Raw genomic sequence first — 22,956 nt, 5'->3', positions numbered from 1 at the left:
GGGGCATAAACTCCATCCTTGATACAGTACTGAAAACTGAAACTGAAAATATTGAAAAATTATAGGTGTCCATTAAGAATGAAAATATTCCCAAAGTAGCTTTCAATTGTCACTGCACACATACAACAATAAAAATTAAAACAACATGACAATATCAAATTAATTAATTAATTACTACCCGTAATAACACTAAAAAACCTAATATCCAACAAAACAATTATAGTCAAAGTGATTTCAGGGTTTCAGCAGCAACCAAATATACCTATCCAAAGTTTGTTTACAGGATACTTCTCTAATGAGAAAACTATCTATTTAAATGCTAAAGTCCAATAATCATGATTTGTTGATTCCAAAAAATATCTGCGTGTGTTGATGAATAATTCATATTCATTAGTCCCACCCATGTTACGTAGGTTTTCAATTATTGCTGTGCTATCCCCATCTTTCTATGTGAATCATGTTAACGTACACAGCTGCCTTCAATCCCAATACCATTTCTTAATGGTATCTATACACATTCCGATCTGAAAGCAAATGCAAACCATAGTTTGGCAGTCCAGACTTATGGGGAGCTATGATTTATGGTTTATAGTTACCTAAGAAATTAGATGGAGGCATTAGATGATGAATAGCCGGTGTATGTGTGTGTGTGTGTGTCTTAAGGGTTCAACACCACCAAATGTGTCAGGTTAAAAAAAACCTAATTTACTTGTAAATTGGTTAACCAGTTTAAATTCATGAGTAAACCAGTTTTTTAAAAAAATCTGACACATATTGAATCCTTTTTACCCCCTCCCCCTTTCCCCCGCTCTGGCTACAGCCCTGATAAATAGGGTTCATTGGTGATGGGTGTGCTGAAAGTAAGAGGTTCTGGAGAGCAACATGTCACAATGTCGGAGCTGGCCTTGAGAGTGGCAGAAATGATGGATTTAATTAACTTTCCACATTGAAAACTTGCTGAAATAAGTGTCCAGTGTGCTATACATTGCAGGAAATTAAAACTTTTCCTGCAGTGATGAAACCTGATTTTGCCTTCTGTCAACCATTTGGCAAGCTAATCTTTTTTTTTTTTTTTTGGGGAAGGGCATCCTCCCAAATCATAGATGGAAATCACAGAAAGAGAATTGTAAGGAAACATGGCTCAATAAATTTAATTTAATTCCCTGCAACAAATCTATTGCAAAATCCATCCTCTTTTTAATGTTGTTACTTCTATTTTCCCTGCAAATTATGATAGCCCTTTATTTCACTACTATAGATGTCAAATGAAATAGCCTAGCACTGATCATTTCGAGTACAATTGATATCATTGTTATTGAGATTTATAAAGGCAAATCTGCAAGTTAGCACATAGAAGATACTGAAGACTCTTAATTAGACATTCATACAGTCACTAGTGGCAAGCCATCACAACCCTATGGTGATTTTAGAAACCATAGCATTGAGTGCTCTTTTACTCGTTAAAATATTTTTTAAAATCTGTTTCCAACAACAGATCACTTGGCATCTCTATCTAAAGGGAACAATCCAATAATGCTGTTCCATAGAACATGAGTTAACAATATTGTTGCTTGGGATTGTAAATGATGTAGTTTTAAACTCTCTGAAGTTAAACGTTTAATCATAGTTGCTGCCTAATAGAATTATCCTAATTTTATACTTTGCAAGAAGTTCACTTTGATTGCAACATGAGGTTTTGATTGTTCCTGAACAGAAATCTTCTGAAGAACACTCTCTATATATCACTGGGTTCACTAATGAAATCTGTGGGCTTTGAAACCTCAGCATCAGTGAAATAGCATCTATATTGCCGGTGCTTGTCATAGTCACCCAGGGAATCAATTAAGAGTAGGATGCATTTTTTCTCTCCAAAGCTGCATTTTCTTCACAAAGAATTATCTAAACAATCTATGCTTTCGCTTGTTCATGTCTGTCTTGAAGCTACTGGAAAAATCTGTAGGGACAGATGGCATGTATGAGGATAGAGACAAAAAAAAAGCATTAATGATGCAGTTAGACCCCCTCTTTTGGGACAGGTACACCCCCCCTTGAACCCAGGGCCGGCCCCACTATTGAGGCACCTGACGCCGCCGCCTCGGGCGCAGGCCCGGGGGGGCGCCGTCAGGCTGGGCGGGAGGCGGGGCACCGCCCTGACGGTGCCCCGCCTCCCGCCCAGTGCGCCCTGGCCCGTCTGGCCTTTTCTAGCTGGCCAGACTGCAGCGGAGGTCCCTGCAGGCCGCAATCGCGGCCTGGAGGGACCTCCGCTGAACTCTGGCCTGCTAGAAATGGCCAGACGGGCGAGCGGGGGTAGCGTGGGAGGCGGGGCCAGCTCTGGCCCCGCCCCCCCGCCCAGCGTGCCCTGGCCCCGCCTCCCACGTTGCGTGGGAGGCAGGGCCAAGGCACGCTGGGCAGGGGGGGGAGCGGCGTCAGAGCTGGCCCCGCCTCCCACGCTACCCCCGCTCGCCCGTCTGGCCATTTCTAGCAGGCCAGAGTTCAGCGGAGGTCCCTCCAGGCCGCGATTGCGGCCTGGAGGGACCTCCGCTGCAGTCTGGCCTGTTAGAAAAGGCCAGACGGGCAAGCGGGAGTAGCGTGGGAGGCGGGGCCAACTCTGGCGCCGCCCCCCCCGCCCAGCGTGCCCTGGCCCCGCCTCCCACGCTGCGTGGGAGGCGGGGCCAGGGCACGCTGGGCGGGGGGGCGGGGCCAACTCTGGCCCCGCCCCCTCACTATTCGCCCTGGCCCCGCCTCCCACGCAGCGTGGGAGGCGGGGCCAGGGCACGCTGGGCGGGGCCAGGGCGCCGGTGGCGGGGGCGCTTTTCAGCACCCCCGCTTCACATCAAAAAATATCTCCGGCCGGCCCTGCTTGAACCTCCTGCTGTTGTTTGCCTGATTGAGTCCAATGTTTTTCAGCTTCTGGCTCTGTCTCTCTCTCTGTCTACAACAAAATAAAAAGCCAAAAACTATTTTAAGGCTTGAAGGTTAAACTCGGTCATAGCTGTCCTCATTTGATTGTGTAAGTGTTGATGCTTTCCTGTCAGAAGCATCTTGAAATATGCAAATAGCTGTAATGTTGCATGCTAAATTAATTTTCTGTAGGTATTTTTTTCCTTTGTAGGGGGGTGTCTCTCTTCATCACTTGTGTCACACTGAAGTCTGGCATCCTTCCAGGGTATTTCTGTCCTTTTAGACTTAAAGAGAGAGAAACTCAAGAGTTCATGGAAACAAAAGGCCATTGAACCCGATCCTTTGCTATTAGATACAACTATACAGAATTGCACACAATCTAGGCTAAAATATTCCAAAACCATATGTGTTTTTCATAACGATGTCTTTGTAGGGCACATAACTTTAGGCTCATTCAAATAAGCCCAACTCCATATTGCAGAGAAGGCAAAAGCAATGGAAGTAATAACAAAGAAAAACAACAGCAACAACAGTTCAGGATTACATATCTTCCTAGGCCAGTAGTTCTCAACCTGTGGGTCCCCAGATGCAGGCTGTTTATGATTAATTCACATTCATTTTAGGGCATATTTAAGGATGGTTGTCTGAGAAAAAAATATACTGGCTGAAAGTTCTCTTTAAATTTACAGAAATTGTCATGCTGTTCTTTTGATCTTGGCTGTGAATAGTGTGAGGGAAAAGATGTGCTATGACATTTATTTGCCACCAGACAGTTCCACTTGAAAGTCAACGAATGTACTTATCCAATTAAGAGCATTTTACACTGTTTTATACTTTTGTTTGTTTATGTTTTTGTTCCACACTACCGATTCCTCATCAGGATAGCTTTACTGGCTTGTCACTCTTGATCTTTAGAAAACTTCAAATGCTTAAGCTATAACTGGCTGGAATACATGAAAAAAGAAATATGTATTACTTATTTAAACAGATTTCTAATTACTTTAGCACCCCTTTGTCATCATGGAAATGTGAAAACAAACAATTAATTTAGGAAATGCTTGTAATAATGACCAGAAGCAAAAAGACAATGAAAACTATATGGATGGGCAAAATACAATTCCAAATAGAGGAGAGGCATTAATCAGTGGCCTTGAAGGAACTGGGGGTAGCGACAGCTGACAGGAAGCTCTGGCATGGGCTGGCCCAGGAGATCAGGAAGAGTTGGAAGCGACTGAACAAATAAACAACAATTAATCAGTGGGGTTTACATAAGTGTTAGCTGATTGTTCTAGTGGGCATGAAAGATTGGATATCTGTGGCACTCATGAACACACTTGTCCCTGGTTCTGTAAAGAATTGGTGCTAAGTTAATCTCTCTGGGGAACTTCATCTAATGGTTGGGTGTCACAACCTAGAAGACCCTGTTTGCTATACTCGAGATGGAAGGGGAATCTGCACAAGGAATTCATCACTTTTCTAGAAAACACTTTCCCAACATGGTTTGGGAAATACAAAGCTTTGTGAATACAAAGGAATGTTCCTAGGGATAAAGGTCTCTGAGACAAAGAGACTAGATGCTTTTCTTTGCCTGCATCTGTTATCATCATCTCCATGGTAATTGTTTCCCCTCATCACTGCTATTAATCCTGCAGAGACTCCATGGCAAAAATATATTGGGTGAGCAGCATACTTGTACAAGAAATGTTCAGAAATCCAATAACATATATAGGCTTTGAAATTTGCCTCAACTGTAACATCTTTGTTTGAAGGGTAACTACAGTAGGCATTAACCACTGACTCTAAAATAAATGACAAGATGTTTATGTATATTCCATTTTGATATTATGTTTTAGTTAAGATAGTCTAGTATGGGATAGATATCAGTATAAAAAATAGAATGCAAACTAACTTTTACTACAGACAGACAACAAATGCACTGTATATTTTGTATAGCTCATAGTTATTTCTCTGGCGGTTTCTAATTTAGTGCAAGTTTATAAGCAGCATGGAAAAACTTTCAGTAAGGAGGAGAAAACATATATTTACAAAACAGTCCTCCCAAAATAAATGAACAGGGAAAGTCAAAATTTCATCTTGTGCCATAAATGCATATCTGGCAAAGAAATAACCTACTTGGTCTGCTATAGTATTGCAGTGCTCCTGAAGGCTGCAATGCAACACTTCTCTGGAAGCCTGTCTCACTGAATTTAATACAGAGTAATACAAAGCAGAGATGTGTAAGATCACACTATTCACCTATAATTCTATACCCATTTTTAAAAGAAACAATGCTGTAATTCTGTGTATTCGCTCCAGGGAATAAAATTTCTTAAATTCAGTGGGACTTACTTCTGAATATACATGGATCAAACTGCTTTCTTAAGTTTCATTGAAATCAGGCAATTCAAATAAGTCTACTTTGAATTGGGCTACCCATGTCTTTAGCTTTTTGTGTTCCTAGTATAAGCATAATCCAAAATCAACATATGTTAACATCTTAAACCTAGAGATATAAATATATTGCAAAAATGAATATTTTAAATTATATAGTAGAAAACTCAGCTTGAATAGTTGAATCTTAAATTCAAAATTAAATGAATTTGGGTTTTCATTTAAAAAAAAAACAGATTGTACCCTTTCTAAAATATTGTCTATTTAGAGCTTTGTGCTATTTCATTCAAGTAAATGAGTACTCTTTAGCAGCAAAGATACAGCCAAATGGTTGTCACAATTCAGCAGAGAAAAATAACAATAATTATGTAACACAATTTACTATGCTTCCTTTGAAGGATTCTGCCTTTTTTTGTACTGAGTTTAAACTATGAATCTCAGCTCATTTCAAGACCACAGTTATCAATATGGCTTGAGAAAAAGGAAGCCTGGTCCAAGCACCACAGATACACAGATTTACTGCTTTGTTACACCTGTTGGTTTGCAAAATCTCTCAGTTGTGAACTACTCTTCCTATAACACACTTACATCAATGGCTTTTCTGTGCCCAACAAAAATCACAGGTTTTTAACTTGTGAATTTACTACATACTGTACTATAGGACTGTGGAAGCTATAGGACTATGTTAAGGTCCCCCTGGGGGAGAAAAGCGGTCTATAAATTAAATAAATAAAGAAATAAATGTTGGGTGACATGCATCACCTTCCACCATTGTGCCCAGAAATCAGGCTATAGCTGGGTGAGACAGATCAAGAGATTCTATAGGCCATTTTGAGAAAATGGTTCAAAAGATTGATCTGCTGGAAAACAAACTCAGCCAAGAGTACAAAGTCCAACAAATTCCTCACTTGCCTTGCAGACAATTTTATGGTTCATAAGGTAGAAGAGGCAACAAGGTGATCGGCTACTCTTCATTTCATCTTAACAAATGTGGAAGACCTGATTAATGCAGTCGAAGTGGTTGGATCCTTAGGGGCAGGTGACCATGTGCTCCTGCAGTTCGCCATACAAAGGCTGAAACAAGTCAAACACACCTTCTGGACTTTAAGAGAGCTGACTTCCAAAAAATGAAGGAAATACTGAGTGGCATTCCATGGACGCCAATACTAAAAGACAAGGGAGATAAGGATGGATGGGAGTTTTTCAAAAGTGAAATACTCAAGGCGCAAATGCAAACGAGGTGCGAGGAAGCCAGAATGGATGTCCAAAGAACTTCTAACCAGGCTAAGACTCAAAAGAGACATGCACAAGAAGTGGAAAAGGGGAAAAATCACCAAAGAAGAATTCAAACGTATAGCCAACTCTTATAGGGAAAAGGTTCACAAGGCTAAAGCGCAAAACGAGCTCAGGCTTGCCAGGGACATTAAAAACAACAACAAAAAAGGCTTTTTTGCTTATGTCTGTAGAAAAAGGAAGAACAAGGAGGTGATAGGGCCTCTGTGAGGAGAAGATGAGGTGATGTGACAGGGGACAGGGAAAAGGCAGAACTACTTAATGCCTTCTTTGCCTTGCTCTTCTCACATAAGGAAAGCTGTCTTCAAACTCAGCAATATGGAATGGATGAAGGATTAGGGGAAATCCAACCCCAAATAGGGAAACAAGTTGTCCAGGATTTCTTGCTTCTTTGCAGGGGTTTGGACTGGATTGCCCATGAGGTCTCTTCCAACTCTATTATTCTATTATGATTCTATGAAACTTGGTAGAGTACGAAAGGTTAGTCTCAAGGTAGCCTACTGTGGTAGACCACCCTGTGGTAGAAGAAGAAAGAAATTGCTTATTTGGAATTCTGAATTTGATAACAATATGTAACATGGTTTTTGTTCCTGGGTTATAAATGTCATTTCCTAATTAGTTCTATCATAAAAACATGGGGAAAAGTCATTAAACTGCAAAAATTTTATTTCTGTGGGATATCCTGCAGCATATTTTGCTATAGTTTTTCAATGAATATCTCATCAAATCTCAACCAATTCAACATAGTTTGAGGCAGCCAAAAAAAGAAGAAGTTTCTGGAGTATAACAACTCCTTTCAAAGTAAATACTGCATAATTATTCAACATTTTCAAATCAAGAACAGTTTTTTTTTTCAAATTTTGTACCATAGTGTAATTTCAGCATTTTGTCAGGTATTGCCTTTTTTACTTTCTTTATACTTTATGGGGGTTAGATTTTATCAAATGATTTTTTCCGCTTGTGCCTTGACTTTTGAGAAATTGTTTGTCATGTATGGGGATAGTTTAGAACACACTTTGCTGTAGTAGTAGTAGTAGTAGTAGTAGTAGTAGTAATAATAATAATAATAATAATAATAATAATAATAATAATAATTATTATTATTATTATTATTATTATTTTATTCTTATATCCCGCCCCATCTCCCCGGAGGGACTCGGGGCGGCTTACATGGGGCCAGTAGTAGTAGTAAAACATGTTCATAGAGGTTTTTTTAAATAAAAAAAGAATAAAAATGTATTTTGGATCCAGCAGGGGTCTGGCTTGGGTGACTTGTAAAGTCATTTCCAACTCTATCATTCTGTAGGAATCATATTGGCTGCCAGATGAGTAAATGGAGAGCAATAACTTTAGCTGCATAGACTCCATGTGTATATTCCAGAGAACAGATAAACCAAGAACTGAGAGACAATTCTGTGACACACATTCATCCTTCTCTAAGGCAGTGGTAAAGCTAGACCTAAACAAAGTTTTGTCAAACTAATGGGCCTGTTAAGGATATGGATCTTTACCGTTGGAATTAGTTGCATATTGGATATTGAGTAATTGTGCCACACTATATGGAAAGTTCCTTTGTTAACTGAATGTATCTTAAAATTGTATTTCCATGCTGTTTTAACTCTCTCTGTTTGTAATTTTTTTTAGTCAATCAATATTTTCACTTAGCTGTTTTCATAGTCCCTAGTTTAACATTTGTTCCCTGCTGTCCTCAGCTGATAATTTGAAAGATATGGTGGATAAGTATAGATAGATTTTATTGTATTTTATTTTGTATTTAGTGATTAGTGATGTCCTCCTGAGAGCTTTGACAACTGAGGAACTCACCATCGAAATGAATAAGGTTCATAGTATCAACAGAATACCTTTTCAAGGTCATTGTTTCTATACTAAACCTTTTTGTGATCCTTAAATCCACCCCATTCATCAAATGTGAATTGATTGTAATTAGGGCCATATTCATTCACTGCATCCAGGTGGTTTTATGCCTAGCTTCATAGCTTCAAAGTAAAGAGCCCTCAACTTAAGATCTGTTACACAAAATGTAAGATCTGGGAGCTACATCTGTCTTTGGCATGGGGATTAGTAAAAACTGGATGTTTGATATCCCAACAGAATCCATGACCCCAATTACATACAAAATGCTTTTATCTCAAGTATAGATACACATAATGTAAAATAAAGCACACCAATTTATTCAATCATGACACCAACTATGGAAAAATTCAACATAGGCCAAGTATCTGTATCATGCAGAATGTTTCAACAAAGTACATGGCTCAGTGAATGGCAATAATGAGTTACCAAGCTAATTTTACTTTAAAATTTCATTTTTGAAAACATTTACAACGAATTTACACCAAATTCAAAAAAAGTTCTCAAAGGGTCTGGGCTTGATCATTAAGAGTTGAAAACCTGACCCAACAACAATTTGGGTCCCAGTGATTACAATTCTTTGCCTTAATGCTTTGGTTACTAGGGAAATATAGCATTGGTGAAAAGCACCATAATTGTATAACTGATCATAGGCTTTTAAACTCCAGAACTCAATCTGCCATTACTCTCTATTTATATTTATTCCAATTTATGTATCTTACATGTCCCATTAAATGACTCCAGAAGGTAGATTTTATCCTCTTAAATTCTGCTAAGCCCCAGATGTCACTAGAATGCATAGCAAATAGTTGGCCAAGAAGAGCAAAGCAGACATGTGATTCAATCTTAAGCCAGAAGTTGACAGTAAAATGTGCAAATGGGGAAACCTGGGGTACTCTTCAGTCACCTATGAAAGACAAGAAGACAGCTCTAGTGAACTATAACACACGAAGCATACACAGATAAAAAAATAAGTAAATCTCAAAATCACTCAAAGGTTGTTTATTATGGATTGTATGCTGGCAAGCAGACACACACGTGAGTAGCTTCTGGTGCCAGGTCATTTCATAGGTAAATAAATCCATGTTCTTCAGTTATTTAGATCCAGTCTTAGTGTGTATCTGCACACTATAAATTAATGCAGTTTGACACTACTTTAACTGCCATTTTGTGATGCTATGGAATCCTGGGAATTCTGGTTTGCTGGGACGCCAGCATTCTTTGGTAGTTAACTACAACTCCCATGATTCCATAGTAATGAGCCATGTAATTAAAGTGGAGTCAAATTACATTCAGTCATTCTCACTTAGCTAATTATAGTTGGTTTTATTGAAAACTAATACATGACCCAATACCACAGTCATGTGCTGATTTACTCTGAATTAATGCTGTTTGCTCCTAGAAAAAAGTAAAGAGTACATCACTTCACTAATTTTAGTGGAAGCAAAGTGTAATTTGGCTGCTAGACTATACTTATCTGAGAGTAAATCCTATTTAATTCACTGGAACACCATGTTAACAGGTTTAAATCTGTACTTCAGTTCTAGATCCAATGGTTTCATTTTCATTTAGTTCTAAAATTGCTAATTAAAGAAATGATCTTTTCACAGCTTTCCCCACATAAATTACACAGATTTATGCATAAAAACATATGAGGTTATAGTAAGTTGGAAAATAGTGCACCTACCTTCTGTTTTACAGATGCTAGCCCCAATCCTGACATACTTAGCTTTAATAGGAATTTATTAAATTTTAAATCATTGCTGTTTATTTACAAAGGCCTTTCCAAAGTAACTATAGATTTCTCAGGACAGGATGTACTGCATGAGCACAAACTAGGTCATTTATCGTTGTTCTAATTGCCATCATCATCATCACCATCAATACCATTTTCACTGAGGACAGACTCAAAGCCATGTTCCTGAAATTTAAGTTAAAATTTCATCTGTGAAAACACTTAGGAGAGAAGTAAATTTCTCCTTTAGTTAAGTTTTTACTTTGATTATTGTATATTATACAACAGTGCCCATCTGCTAGCAGAGCAAGTTCATTAGTGGAATGGATTCTCACATTTCCCTTCCCTCCTTAAATGTGGTCTGAAAAATTGGGGAGCCTGCTGGAAGAAATTTCATGGACTGCGAGGGCTTATGCAGGAGGAAGAAAGTTCTTCTTGTTTAAAGATCCACTCACAAAGCATTGAATGTGGAATGTTTATTCGCTTTTACTTCTGGGCTATTTTGCATAGGCAAATTGCCACTACCACTACACCATATGCTTGTAAGAGGCATCCAGGCTCACAAAACAATGAACTTCCTTGCCCATGTTTGGGATCTCCCTTGCCATGTACCTATCTATAGAGAAAAAAGGAAAGCCTTTTCTTCTATTCTTCCACTGATTTTGTGTGTTGATAGGGACAAAGGGGCATCCACAACACAACGACAATCTGTCTGAGAAAGGGCACCAAGTTAAATCACGTGAGTGATCACCCAGTATGGATCAGCATTAACAGCTATATTATACACATACTTCCCTGACTCCCCTTACGCCCCCACTTTCTTTTAGAGCTTTTCTTTTATTTATGTGGCTCTTGTATGTTATTTGAAGTTACTACGGCAACCTGTCACCATCTGGTGTTGTAAAGTATGATGAGATTTTGGTTGCTAGGTGCTGAAGTTTGCCATCTCTTTTTGTACAGCCCTACAGTAGTCTCCCCCAGTCTATTAGAACTGCATACAGATTTAGACATCTGTTCTTATAGTTTATCAAGCCGTCTTCACTTTCATCATTCCAAATAAATTGTCATCCCTATTTATTTTATTATAAATTCAAACTGTTGGTATTTCTGATACTTTGCATACATTAAGGCCAGCCACAGTTTTTTTAACCATGTTTCAGAGTGTAATGAATCATATTATCATAATTTCTTTGCTGTCAGAGGATTTCAAATGAAAAGAATATTTCATTTTCTTTTGATGCCCTGTTTCATCTTTTATATTGTACTAATAGATATAAACTGAGTAACGTCTACCTTGTAATTTCCCTGCAGTCTGGCAGTATTTCACCTTTCAAACATTGTCAGCCAATTTAGTTAATGGGCATTGTATTCCTTACAGTTTATTGCCTCCGTTGAGAGGATGAAGGCATCCTCCTGAAGGTAATCATCAGATTTATGTCCATTGCCAATTGCATACATTGGGAATAGCATTGTGTTCTCCAAAAAGACTTATTCCATTTTACATGCTGCTAAATACTCCCTCGTCAGTCAAGGGTTTGCTATGATTACACTTATTTTTACACATGTTTGACCTAGTTTCAATCATGCATATCAGCCCGGTGCATATCAGACACATTTTAACAAGGCTGAGCAATGTTAAAGCGACATATCAAGATTCCACTCGAATAACTTCATCTGTCGGGCTCTTCTTTATTTATTTGTTTAATTTATGGGCACCGACATTCACGCTCCTGCATCTGGGGTGATTTAGAAATGAAATACAACTCCGCACACAGGATTATTGGTTGATGACTGTGTTTGCTGAAAGTCTCTCCATGCTCCATACAAATATTTAAAGGAAACTGAAAAGTTGTCTGTAACTGAGAGATTTGCTGTCATTTTTGTGTCCAGATATTTTGCTTTGAGTCACATATTCTTGTACTTTCATTCACTTACTTGAATTGTGTAATGTTGAAGTTTGAATTTTGATGGGGGGATTGCGGAGCATATTTCAGAGGTTTCAAGGTTACCTGAGTAAACCTGATCTCACCTGGATTAAGTTGTTTGATTAGATGAAGGTAAAATATTAAGGGTGAATAGCAGAACCAAATGTGAGCTGGCTATTCATGTTAACAAACAACAGACTATAAAAGTTACAGAACAACCCTGGTATGATGAAGTAAGACTTTTCAGCAGCAAACCTACAACTAAATTGCCTCTTCTCAAACACCCAATAATCAGCGACTCAATATTAAGTAGAAAACCCATAATTTTAGTTTCCCAACAGAATAACTGTTTTCATGAAACAAAGCATGTCACTTGTTAGTTCAATATTCCCATTTACAGTAGGTAAGGCTGTGCACACTTACAAAGCTAAATGCATGTAGACAGCTGCAATCCACAACTAGCTGGGTATAAGAGTTAGCTTTCACACAGAGATTAACATTTCTAAAATAGTTTTAATTCTTTCGAAGGGTACCCCCCCACACACACTATTAAAGATACAGCTGATGCCACAAGGGTTTACTCAGAAAATGACAGGGAGAGACAGACACATTTTGAAAAGCTTTCAACACCATTACAGAACTCAAAATGTTATAAAAGCATCCTTGCATATATAAGGCATTTCAGTTTCTACAAGCAATTATTCACCTTCCCCATCTCCATTTATATTAACAATAAAATCAGGACATCGGAATAGCAAATCCGGCAGCAAAACAATTACAATTTCAGGTTGTTTCAGCCAGGCAGCTGACTTTTTCTCCCACACAAGAACTGGTAAACCTTTGTTCTTTAAAATAAAATACCACTATCGGGAAAAGCAAAACTAAACATGAGCATTTTTAATTGAGAAGAGCATCAGTGACAAAAGCCACACAAATCCTTACCTGAAAGAGCTGGGTTTACCTGCTGGAAATATCCTTTTAAACTCCCACAGATAGCTGGAGCTCTGAGTAGCACAAAGGTTACTCCAATAACAGGAATAAGTTATTATTCATGTTGTAAATTTCAGTGTCAATATGCCAGAAGTGTACTGAGTCTGCTCACGTAGGAATACATAAAAAAGCAGCACCATCTGAATAGAAGCTACTATATGAAAGTAAGAAAGACCTCTAGTGGCGGTAACCTGCAGTTAAAGAGGCTTCTGTTCTTGCTTTAAGTGGTAGCAAAATGGTTGAGTACGTCAAACTGCAGATAGTTTACAGTAATGTGTGACCTTGTTCCCTTTGCCATCATCAACAAATCAACCACTTTTTCCTACCTCATTCTATATGTGAAGAATGTGCTGGCTTGAAGGACTGAGAATGTGTTGGAAGGACCAGATTCTGAGTTAATAAGTATGAAATGAATCCCACATGATTGACAGATGCTCATCTGCAGGCACAAATGAATTATTTACTACACTAATGATAAAGCTAATTATTAAAAAAAATGAAATTCTATTAAAAAGGAAATCTCTCATTTGTACTACAATCCCACTCATACTGTATTCATGGGTATCCTAAAGAACCATGACATTTTCGGTAATGCTCTCAGACAGTTTTAAATCCATTAATTAGAAAAGGAAGTACAATTGATTCCACTTTGGTCAATTTGCAAGTTAAACGTGCTGAGGACTGTAGTTTAGAAAGACTTGAGAAGAAACAAGCAGGGCTTAACATTTTGTTAACATTCATTTTTATTTCATGTGTCTATACATAATAAAGAGTGAGAACAATAGTGGGTATAGTAAAGAGAAGGAAAAGAAAGTAATAAAGAGAATTAATAAAAATAGAAAAAATAAAAATACAAAAATAGTGAAGCAAAAATAGATAAAAACAAAAATAAGAAAAAAAGAAAAGAAAATTAGATTTATTTCCCGTCATTTCTTCTGGGTGACTACATTTGTTCCTATAGTTCTTCTTGTTCAATAAAGTTTGTCAATAAAGTCCAATCTGTTTCTCTTTTTGGTTTACCATGATGGGTCTTCAAATAATAGGTTAATTTGTCCATATTCTTTATGTCCATAATGTTTAATATCCATTCTCCCTTGGTGGGTGTTTCTGTTGTCTTCCATTGCTTTGTATACACTATTCTAGCTGCCATTACAAAATAATTAAATAAAATCTCTTGATTCTTATTGAAATTCATATCGGTCATGCCTAGTAGAAAGTACTCCGGTTTCATCTGAAATTTAACTTTGATTATCCTTTGTATTGTTTCATGAATTGTTTTCCAATAGTCTTTTGCAATTTTACATCCCTACCACATGTGGTAAAATGTGTCCACATGTTTATCACATTTCCAGCACTATTCTTTTATATTTTTGTAGCATTTTGCCAGTTTTTGGGGGGTCATATACCACTGGTACATCATCTTGTACCAATTTTCTTTGAGGCCGTAAGAGTAGGTATAATTCAATTTATAGTTCCATATCTTTTCCCATTCTTCCATTCTTACAAACAGGGCTTAACTTGATGTCATTAACATTTCACTTAGGACATGTGTTGAAATACAAATCATAGCCTATGACTGTTTAAAAGATGTCTATACATGAGATGGGGTTCGCCTGTATGATTGGGGAGAGGAATTTTGGCTTGAAGGTATCTGGAATAGACTCATAGACTTTTAAAAGCTTTGGTGAGATTTGGCAGAAAGTCACTGGGCTCTTTGTGGCATGTTTGGCTAGATGAAATAATGGGGCCACCTTAAATTAGAGATTCCTTTAAGGGTCTTGAAAGACCATAGTCTGAAGTGGTAGTTAAAGATACACACAGATTTTCACACTGCAGTGGAGTCTGTTATCTCTGCCATTCCCAGTTGGAAGATGGGTCATCAGATTCTTAAGATCTGACTCCCAACCTTAACTAACGTCTGGGTCTGTAATCAATAAATTGACTGCCATTTCCTCCGAACATAGTGCTTTTCGTTGTTTTTCTCATTCCTACTTCCTTTTAACAAAGCATGCCTCTTTAAAATTATTTCTCAGAAACTTCACAACAGCTTAAATATATATTTAGAAGATTTTTAAAATTATGTTAGATTTGTACTTGTTTTATGAAGATATTTCTATAGGAAAATATTACCAATTTTTCAAGAAATCCATTCATTTTGAACTATAGAGGTCTTTGTAAATTACAGCTGATAAAGCACAATTGTGAGCACTTCTTTCTTTGTTTGCCATCAGATTCTGGACATTTGTTTACTTTTCATATTGACCTTTCCAGACATTGTAGATATAGGCAGTCCCCAAGTTATGAACATCTAACTTACAAACAACTCACAATAAAGAATGGGTGTGAGACAAAAGGAAGTGAGAGAAATCTACCTCTCAGAAGGGAAATTCACTCTTGGAAGAGTTATCATGGGGAAAAGCTTTATCACCAATCCTTGTTTCCACAACAAACCACATTTTTCAAAATCCAATGATCACAGGTACAGAAAGTGAGATGAAATCTTCTAAACAGGAGCACACAGAGCAAAACAAACACCACAGGGGTGTTGTTAACTCTTCCTTATGCTATCCAGAGCTGTAGCTGGAGTTCCACTTAAAATGCACCTGTTTCAACTTACAAACAAATTTAACTTAAGAACAAACCTACAGAACTTATCTTGTTCATAACTTGGGAACTGCCTGTATTTCTTGGCATCACATAATTTAAGAATGTTATTCTGCCTCCTCATATAACTCATCTGGGATATCAGTATCAATATTGTTATTTCTTTCTCTTATAGAGTCATTTTGTGGCCTGCATGACAGCAATCTTGAACCAAATGGATGACCAACATTACTCTTCCTACATTGAAACATTTCAGACAACATCAGAGTTAGTGGTAAGTTATAATGGAAACAGGAGCTAATGCCACTTCCCTTGCTGGGTGCATATATATACCCCAAACAATAGAAAGATTCAGAACATGGTGGTGAAGAAATTCTGTTCAACACCAATGTTTATTCTTGAATTCTTCCAAAGCAATGTGTGATGGCCTTCTGGCTTGTTTTGCCCTAGAACCCTGCTCCCCCAGAGATTTACCTCCCCCCCCCAAAGTGGACTTTTGACCATTTTGTATTTTGGGGATTTGGGTAGCTCTCAGTCAGTTCAAAAGCAGAAAAGTGACCCCTGGATCCTTGGAGCTTGCCTATTCTTCATCTGAATGATCTGCATAAAAGGAAGATGGTGCTTTTAACAACATTCTGTAGGCTTTTCCACATGCAATGGCAATATAGGCAGTCAAGAGTCATTTGTGTACAAGTTCTTGTAAAGAGTTTTAATATAGGATAGACAACTCATATGTGACTGCATTTCACCTGGGGATGAATGATGCTACCATCAGCATATGGACGAAGAAATGTTTCATCTAGGTGTCTGGAGAGCTTGGCAGTAACATACTACAAACAATGACATCTGTTACATCCTACTATTTGGCGAACTGAGAGTGCAACAGTATTTTTTTTTAACTAGATGATGTAATGATGGGCAATGCCATGAGGTACATAACATTTACCCATTACTTTAAGGTGAGAAAATGCTTTTGGATTATATCTTAAATAAGATTTTAAAATTTTAAAAAGTTTTGGTTGTTTTTTAAAAAGTAAAATAAAGAATTTCAAGAATATTGCATAAAACAAGAAATTACAAATATAAAGAGCATCTGCTTTGAGGCGACAATCAACATTAACGGATATATGTTATAAATGAATATTTTATTTTCCCTAGGCATGGGGACAAAATTGAAAAGTCTTCATAAAGAATTGCATAACAGAACAATTTTACAATTCCTGGTCATCAGGAAGAAAGGGAACCAAAGTTGATTTGAGGTTTGGGTACAAAGCCCATTACTGGCAAAGGATTTTAACTTTCCTGGTGACAGTGGCCAGTGAATAGCTGACTAATGAAGAGATTTATGAAAAGCTACTGTGGAAAAGTGAAAATATAAATGTGGATGTGTACTGTAAAGTGACCTCTGCTCCATCATAAGCACACAAAGATATCAAGGTGGAATCTGCAACTGCCACTACTTTGACTATGGAGAAAGATACAGATGGTTCCTTGACTGTTCTGACCTTCAACAGAGAGGTTGGAATATATATCCAGTAACAAAAGTGTACCACACAGCTTCTGCACCCTATAAACATACATATAAACATACCTAGTACCCTCAAGTATAGAGAGGATGCTATCTCATCACCAGCCTTAAAGTGAGTTCTAGTTGTCAGTCTTAATTGTCTTCTGAATGCAGGGTGGTAAGATCATGTCTCTATGGGGGCAAAATGCCTTGGACTTTCTGTGCTTCATGTTGACCCAAAGCTCAAACAGACATTTGTAGAAATTATTTGGACATGCTTGTCAAGATATAGCACTGATCTCTTTTGCCTTGATCAGAAATATACTCATCTACACTGTAGAATTAATGTAATTTGATGGCACTTTAACTGCCATGGCTATGGAATCTTGGGCATTGTAATTTGGTGAAGCATCAGCATTCTTCACCAGAGAAGATTAAAGATATTTTAGAATTACAACCCTCATGATTCCATACAATTGAGCCAAGATGGTTCAAGTTAAATTGGTGTCAAACTGCATTAACGCCACAGTGTAGATGAACCACATCCTCTTACTGCCATTCCATACTAGGACCTCCCTCTCTACATCTTGATTCATTTTAATCCTTTTATCCCTCATTCACATGATCACAGTCTCCAAAGGTTGATTCATGCCAGAGATAGCTGTTTCTGGATGTTTTACAGAAGGAAGGTATAAAGATTCTAAGATGTATAGAATCCAATGGAATTCATCTCTATAATACCAGCAGAGTTCTGACTCAGAAGAATTAAAGATGCTGTATTGATGTTTAGTCCCTTTCAGCACTTTTATAGTATAAACAGACATGGCTAGAAAATTAATGTTCGTTCACAGAAAAGCACTGCCTTCAAGGACTCAGTCAAAATGGTTTCAAGTGAAGTACTGGAAACTAATTCAGAAGGATTCTTTGAGTTGAAGTTGATTTCTAAGTCTTGACAAGTTGCTTAACTCTAGGTTAACCGAGATAAACATTTTTGGTTATTAAACCATCTATTTATTTAGTTCATGAAGGAAAGTTCGTCATTTTCAAAAGCAAGATGTTTTACTGATGTACAGGTCTTATCATCAGTAAGATCTTCCTCATGTTTAGATGGAATGTTTTTTCTTTTAATATTCACTATATTTCTAAATACATGAAGTATATATTTTGCCCCGCCTAAACTATGTGTTAATCCACAATTAATTTGGAACAGAAATTACTCCACAATTCACACAATAGAAGATGGATTATTTATTTATTTATTTATTTATTTATTTATTTATTTATTTATTGTTGTGATGAGATTTAGACATAAGAAAGTTGTAATTCCCTTTTGTGGGAGCAACATATCTTTTGTTTTAGAGACATATGTTGCTATTTCACTTTAATAATGTGATTGTGCTGTGTCTTCAAGTCATTTCCACCTTTGAGTACCCTAGGGTGACCCTATCATTGAGGTTTCTTTAGGTTTAAAATTGTATATTATATTGTTTTTACTACATTGAGTCTCTTCACAATGCTATATTATTATTGTTATTATTATCTCCTCACTTTCATATGATATCCATGTTCACTTTAATATGAAGCATGCAAATTCATTCTGATATATATTTTCTCTTAGGACTTTTTGATGGAGACCTTCATAATGTTTAAAGATCTTATTGGAAAGAATGTCTACCCATTGGACTGGATGGCCATGAGCATGGTACAAAACAGGTAATCAAAACACATCCACAAAACAGCTTTGTACAATTGTTGATCAATTGGCAATCAATGTAGGATTAACATATTGGGATGATGTTTAGGCCTTTTTACATTGCCAGTAGGTTGCATTTTGATCAGTTGCTCACATGTTATGGAGAGCTGCCATCAAGAGCACAAACTTCCTCAATCCAACTTCTTTTAATAAAACCCCTACTCACAATTCCACTCACAAAGAGTAGGAAGTGATTGAATGAATAAACAACAAAAAACTCACAATTTCAGATTCACTAATCAGGTTAAAGTAAAGAGCAGAAAATCATATATGCCAGACTGAACTCCCTATAAATATGACATAGGAAGAGCTGCACTTGACAAAATGAATCATTCCCAACTTTGTTTTATATAATCCTGTTCTTGTTTTCTATTTTCCTCCAATTAATTTATTCTGGCTTGTAGGCATGTGCGATCCAGGGAAAAAATGGTTCTAAACTCTCTTTGAAAGTAGGGGGCACTGGCACTTCGTTTCTAAAATCATTTCCGATTTTTTAAGGTAAAAAGTTCAAAATTTTATGAAACTTCTGAATCTTTGTAAGTGCTTCGTTAATGGCGGGTGCGTATGCGCAATAGGGAAAAACAGTACTGCCAGGAGGGAAACTTCAGAGGGTTCTCCCACCCTCATTTTTTCAGCTATCCTGATCAAATTTGCTGTTAGCTCACAGAATTTCAGAACGTTTGGATGATCCACTAATTCTTAGGGATTTTTTAAAATTATGAATTACATTATTTTTTAAAAAAGAGCCCCCTTCCTCTTCCTGCCCCCCAAAACAAACTCTCTCTTTTTCTCTTACAGCCTGGAAAACAACCCAGCTTTCTTTCTCCCTTTGTTCTATCTCTCACTTTCTTCCCTTCTCTCACCGTCTTCTTCTTCTCCCTTTCTTCTTCAAAAAAACAAAAAAACAAAAAACAAGCAGCACACACACAGGCAGCCGGCAACGATCCTGAGAGCCAGACACAGCCAGCCTAACCACCCCCACAGTCCCTTTCCTGGCCGCAATGAGCCTTTCTGGCCATGCGGTAGGGTTTAGCATTATGGCGAGCAAACCCCGCCCCCCTTCCTCAAACATAAGCCCTGATTGGCTGGGAGGCAAGCCCCATGTTAGGCCTTGCCTCCCAGCCATCAGGTTTGTCTGAGAGTGCACAGTTTGCTGAGTCTGACTTCCGAGCGGTTCCAAACTATTTCTGATCAAGAGGGACAAATGGTTTAAAATCAGAAATGTGCTTCTGATGCGTGTGAGTGCGTCGGAAACCAGCTCAGATCTAAAAAACTTCCAACTTTATTTCCAAGTAACGTGACTTCCGGATACGAAACCCAAGCCTAATGGTTTGCTTATAGGACTACTACTACTGCTTTGTGGGCTCAACAAAACTTCTGAGGAACGCAATATATTACTAAAATAAGGGCTTGGTCCTGATACCTGTTAGATGAGACTGAAACTGCTGCTGTCCAAAATCACTTTCCTCTGTATCTCTTTCCATTGGAATACAACTGACACGCATAATGAGTTCATTTTCTATGAAATGTATGCATCCATACTGATTTAGTGTCTAATTTTGAAAATATACATTTTGAAGTTCATTTGAATGTATAATTAAATAACATTCAATCATGTAGATATATAGATATAGATATATAGAGGGTGTAGAAAATGCTGTTTTAAGGTTTGTAACAGAGTCAAGTTAATTATTGTGATTTTACCTGTAGTTGAAGTAAAGCTAAAGTAAAATGGGACTAATTTTGAGCTTTGTCTAACTTGAGGTAGGCTGATAGGAGAAACAAATTGAGTTCAGAAGAAGAAGGCTTTCAGTCAAGCAGGTCTTTGGTCACAGCTTTAACAAGCTTGTTATATTTTTAAAACAATTATGTCTCAGAAGTCTAATAGAATAGAAGGGAGTGATGGATGGTGGCAATCACTTTATTAAACTGACAGTGGCTTTATTCACACTGGTCAAATGTGTCAGGGATGTACTACACTATTTTTAAATTTTCAATACCAAAATGACATTTCTTTTGTCCCAGTGTATTTTCTGATGATTCCACTCACTTTCCCCACCTTTTCCTCTTTTTTTAGCTGCATTTTTTAGCTGTCTTCATTCCCGGTACATTTTGAATCCAAAAATGTCTTTCTTTCACACATAAATACACAAACTAGAAGAGACTGATGATGGGGAGACAAGAAATGTGTGATGATTTTTGCAGATTTGATTATACACATATTGCATTAAAATATTTTCTCAAAGAATCTCTAGGTTGAATCTATGGTTAACTCTCTCCCATCATGCTGCAGGGCCGAGAGAGTTCTAGAGAGAACACTTCTCTAGGAATCTCTAGGTCCTTCAATGCAATTCTATGTTCACCTTTCAGGAGACTTTTACCATAAAGCCTAGGTGAAAACCTTGAAATTCCCAGACAAGTATACTTTCAAGAAAACATAATGTTTTTATTTGAGGTTTTTCACTTCAGTGAGTGTGACTGTGGTCTTCATGTGATCATTAGTGCAGTAAAAAATTTCTCCTAAAAAGATTAGAAAAAATGACATAATTTAACAGTTTGCAAACCAAACTTTGGAAATTTTTACTTGCATGCATGAATGATAACCAGCATTGTGTAGTGCTCTGAGTGTTCGACTATGACTCTGGAATCTGGGAATTGAATTTCCGTTCAACCATGAAACCCACTAGACTCTCCCAGTCTCAGAGAAAGACAATGGCAAACCTCTTCTGAAAAAATCTTCTCAAGACAAGCCTGTGTTAGGTTCAGTTTAGGGTTGTATATTACCACAACATATATGATATATATTTTCTGAGTTGATGTAGTCTGTGGATATGCATAGCTCCGGAAAGCTGCAGTTGCTGCTCTTTCCCCTCCCCTTCTTCCTTTTTATTTTATACCTGCTTTCCCCAAAAATCTCAAGGTGACTTGGAAATCAAAATACAATAGTTAAAATGTACAAAAGAACAATATTACAATAGAATTAGAACTACCAAAACATTTAAAAACAATGAAATCTACAGTTAAAATTATCTTTAAAATATGTTTTTTTCCAAAAATGTAATGAAAATGCCCCCACTAGCCTTTTATTTAAAAACTTTCACTTCTTTTAAGAAGAAAAAGTATTTGTCCATGGAAGACTATCAAGTGGGAATCACTGTGGTATCAGGACAAAAGCATTTTTGCCAGTCTCCCAGTGGGATACAACCTGCTATGAATTTGTAAATGCCTTGCAAAAATCTTCCACTGCGAGAGCAGTGGGAAACAGCAACATTATAAGTCCAAGGCAAAGACAGTATTGTCCTGCTGTAATTGTGATATTCCTGCCTTGTGTGATAACCCTTTAGCCTCATAAAAAAGGGAGTCTACAGCCCAGTGATAGCAGCCAAAAAAAAAAAAACCTATCTCATGCTACCACTAAAAAGTTGGTGGGGGAAAAAAAGATTTATCATAGGCAGTTGCATGTATGGAGATAAGATTTGTCAGACAGCCTGACCCCAGCCTTAGTAAGAAGCCTTCTCTGAAGATGTCATATCTGAAGAGTGGATGCAGGCAACATAACCTGATATTTGTAGGAGCTAACAGAGCTTGAACAAATTATGTGTTAGGAAGGCATCTCCTATGCAATGTTGAGCTGAGCTGTGCTTCCAACATATGTTCATATCATTCATTTATAAATGAATGCAAATATTACAGAAACACCTTCTACGTAATGCGTGTTTGGCATTTCCACATGGTTTTTGGAGTGCGAGGCTCATCTGGGAGTGGAAACAAGTAAGGCGAAACGAGATTCTACTACCAATATAACAGTCTTGCTTTAATGTTGTGAATCATCTTCAGTACTTAACAGAAACATCACTACAGTCGACTCACATAGCATATGATGCATGGGTGTGAAAACAGCGATGTCATAGCTTGTTCTTTATGTTCATAAATCAGTTCCCAGTTCATTTTGCATGACAAGTTCCATAGGCAGCAACTATTAGCA

The 22,956-nt window shown here is 37.5% G+C and overlaps 2 protein-coding genes across 7 annotated transcripts in view; one reads left to right on the top strand and one right to left on the bottom strand.

The window, feature by feature from the left end:
- Positions 1–13,458, bottom strand: part of insyn2b (inhibitory synaptic factor family member 2B) — a 113,951-nt gene extending 100,493 nt beyond the window's left edge. For 4 of the 6 annotated variants that reach the window (XR_010002825.1, XM_062970469.1, XM_062970470.1 and 1 more), the window contains exon 1: positions 13,060–13,458. The gene's annotated coding sequence lies outside the window, so the exon portion shown is untranslated. The remainder of the gene's footprint in view (positions 1–13,059) is intronic. The other 2 variants (XM_008104630.3, XM_008104631.3) reach the window with 1 other exon arrangement.
- Positions 1–22,956, top strand: part of dock2 (dedicator of cytokinesis 2) — a 377,601-nt gene that overhangs the window by 238,220 nt on the left and 116,425 nt on the right. The window contains exons 28-29 of the mRNA XM_008104636.3: positions 15,887–15,985; positions 18,837–18,931. Coding sequence (XP_008102843.1) covers positions 15,887–15,985; positions 18,837–18,931 — 194 coding nt within the window. The remainder of the gene's footprint in view (positions 1–15,886; positions 15,986–18,836; positions 18,932–22,956) is intronic.

The sequence above is a fragment of the Anolis carolinensis genome, chromosome 2 (assembly GCF_035594765.1).
Source record: "Anolis carolinensis isolate JA03-04 chromosome 2, rAnoCar3.1.pri, whole genome shotgun sequence".
NCBI classification, from domain to species: domain Eukaryota; kingdom Metazoa; phylum Chordata; class Lepidosauria; order Squamata; family Dactyloidae; genus Anolis; species Anolis carolinensis.
Note: the sequence above shows the minus strand (reverse complement) of the source record. Positions and strands in the feature narration are given on the sequence as shown.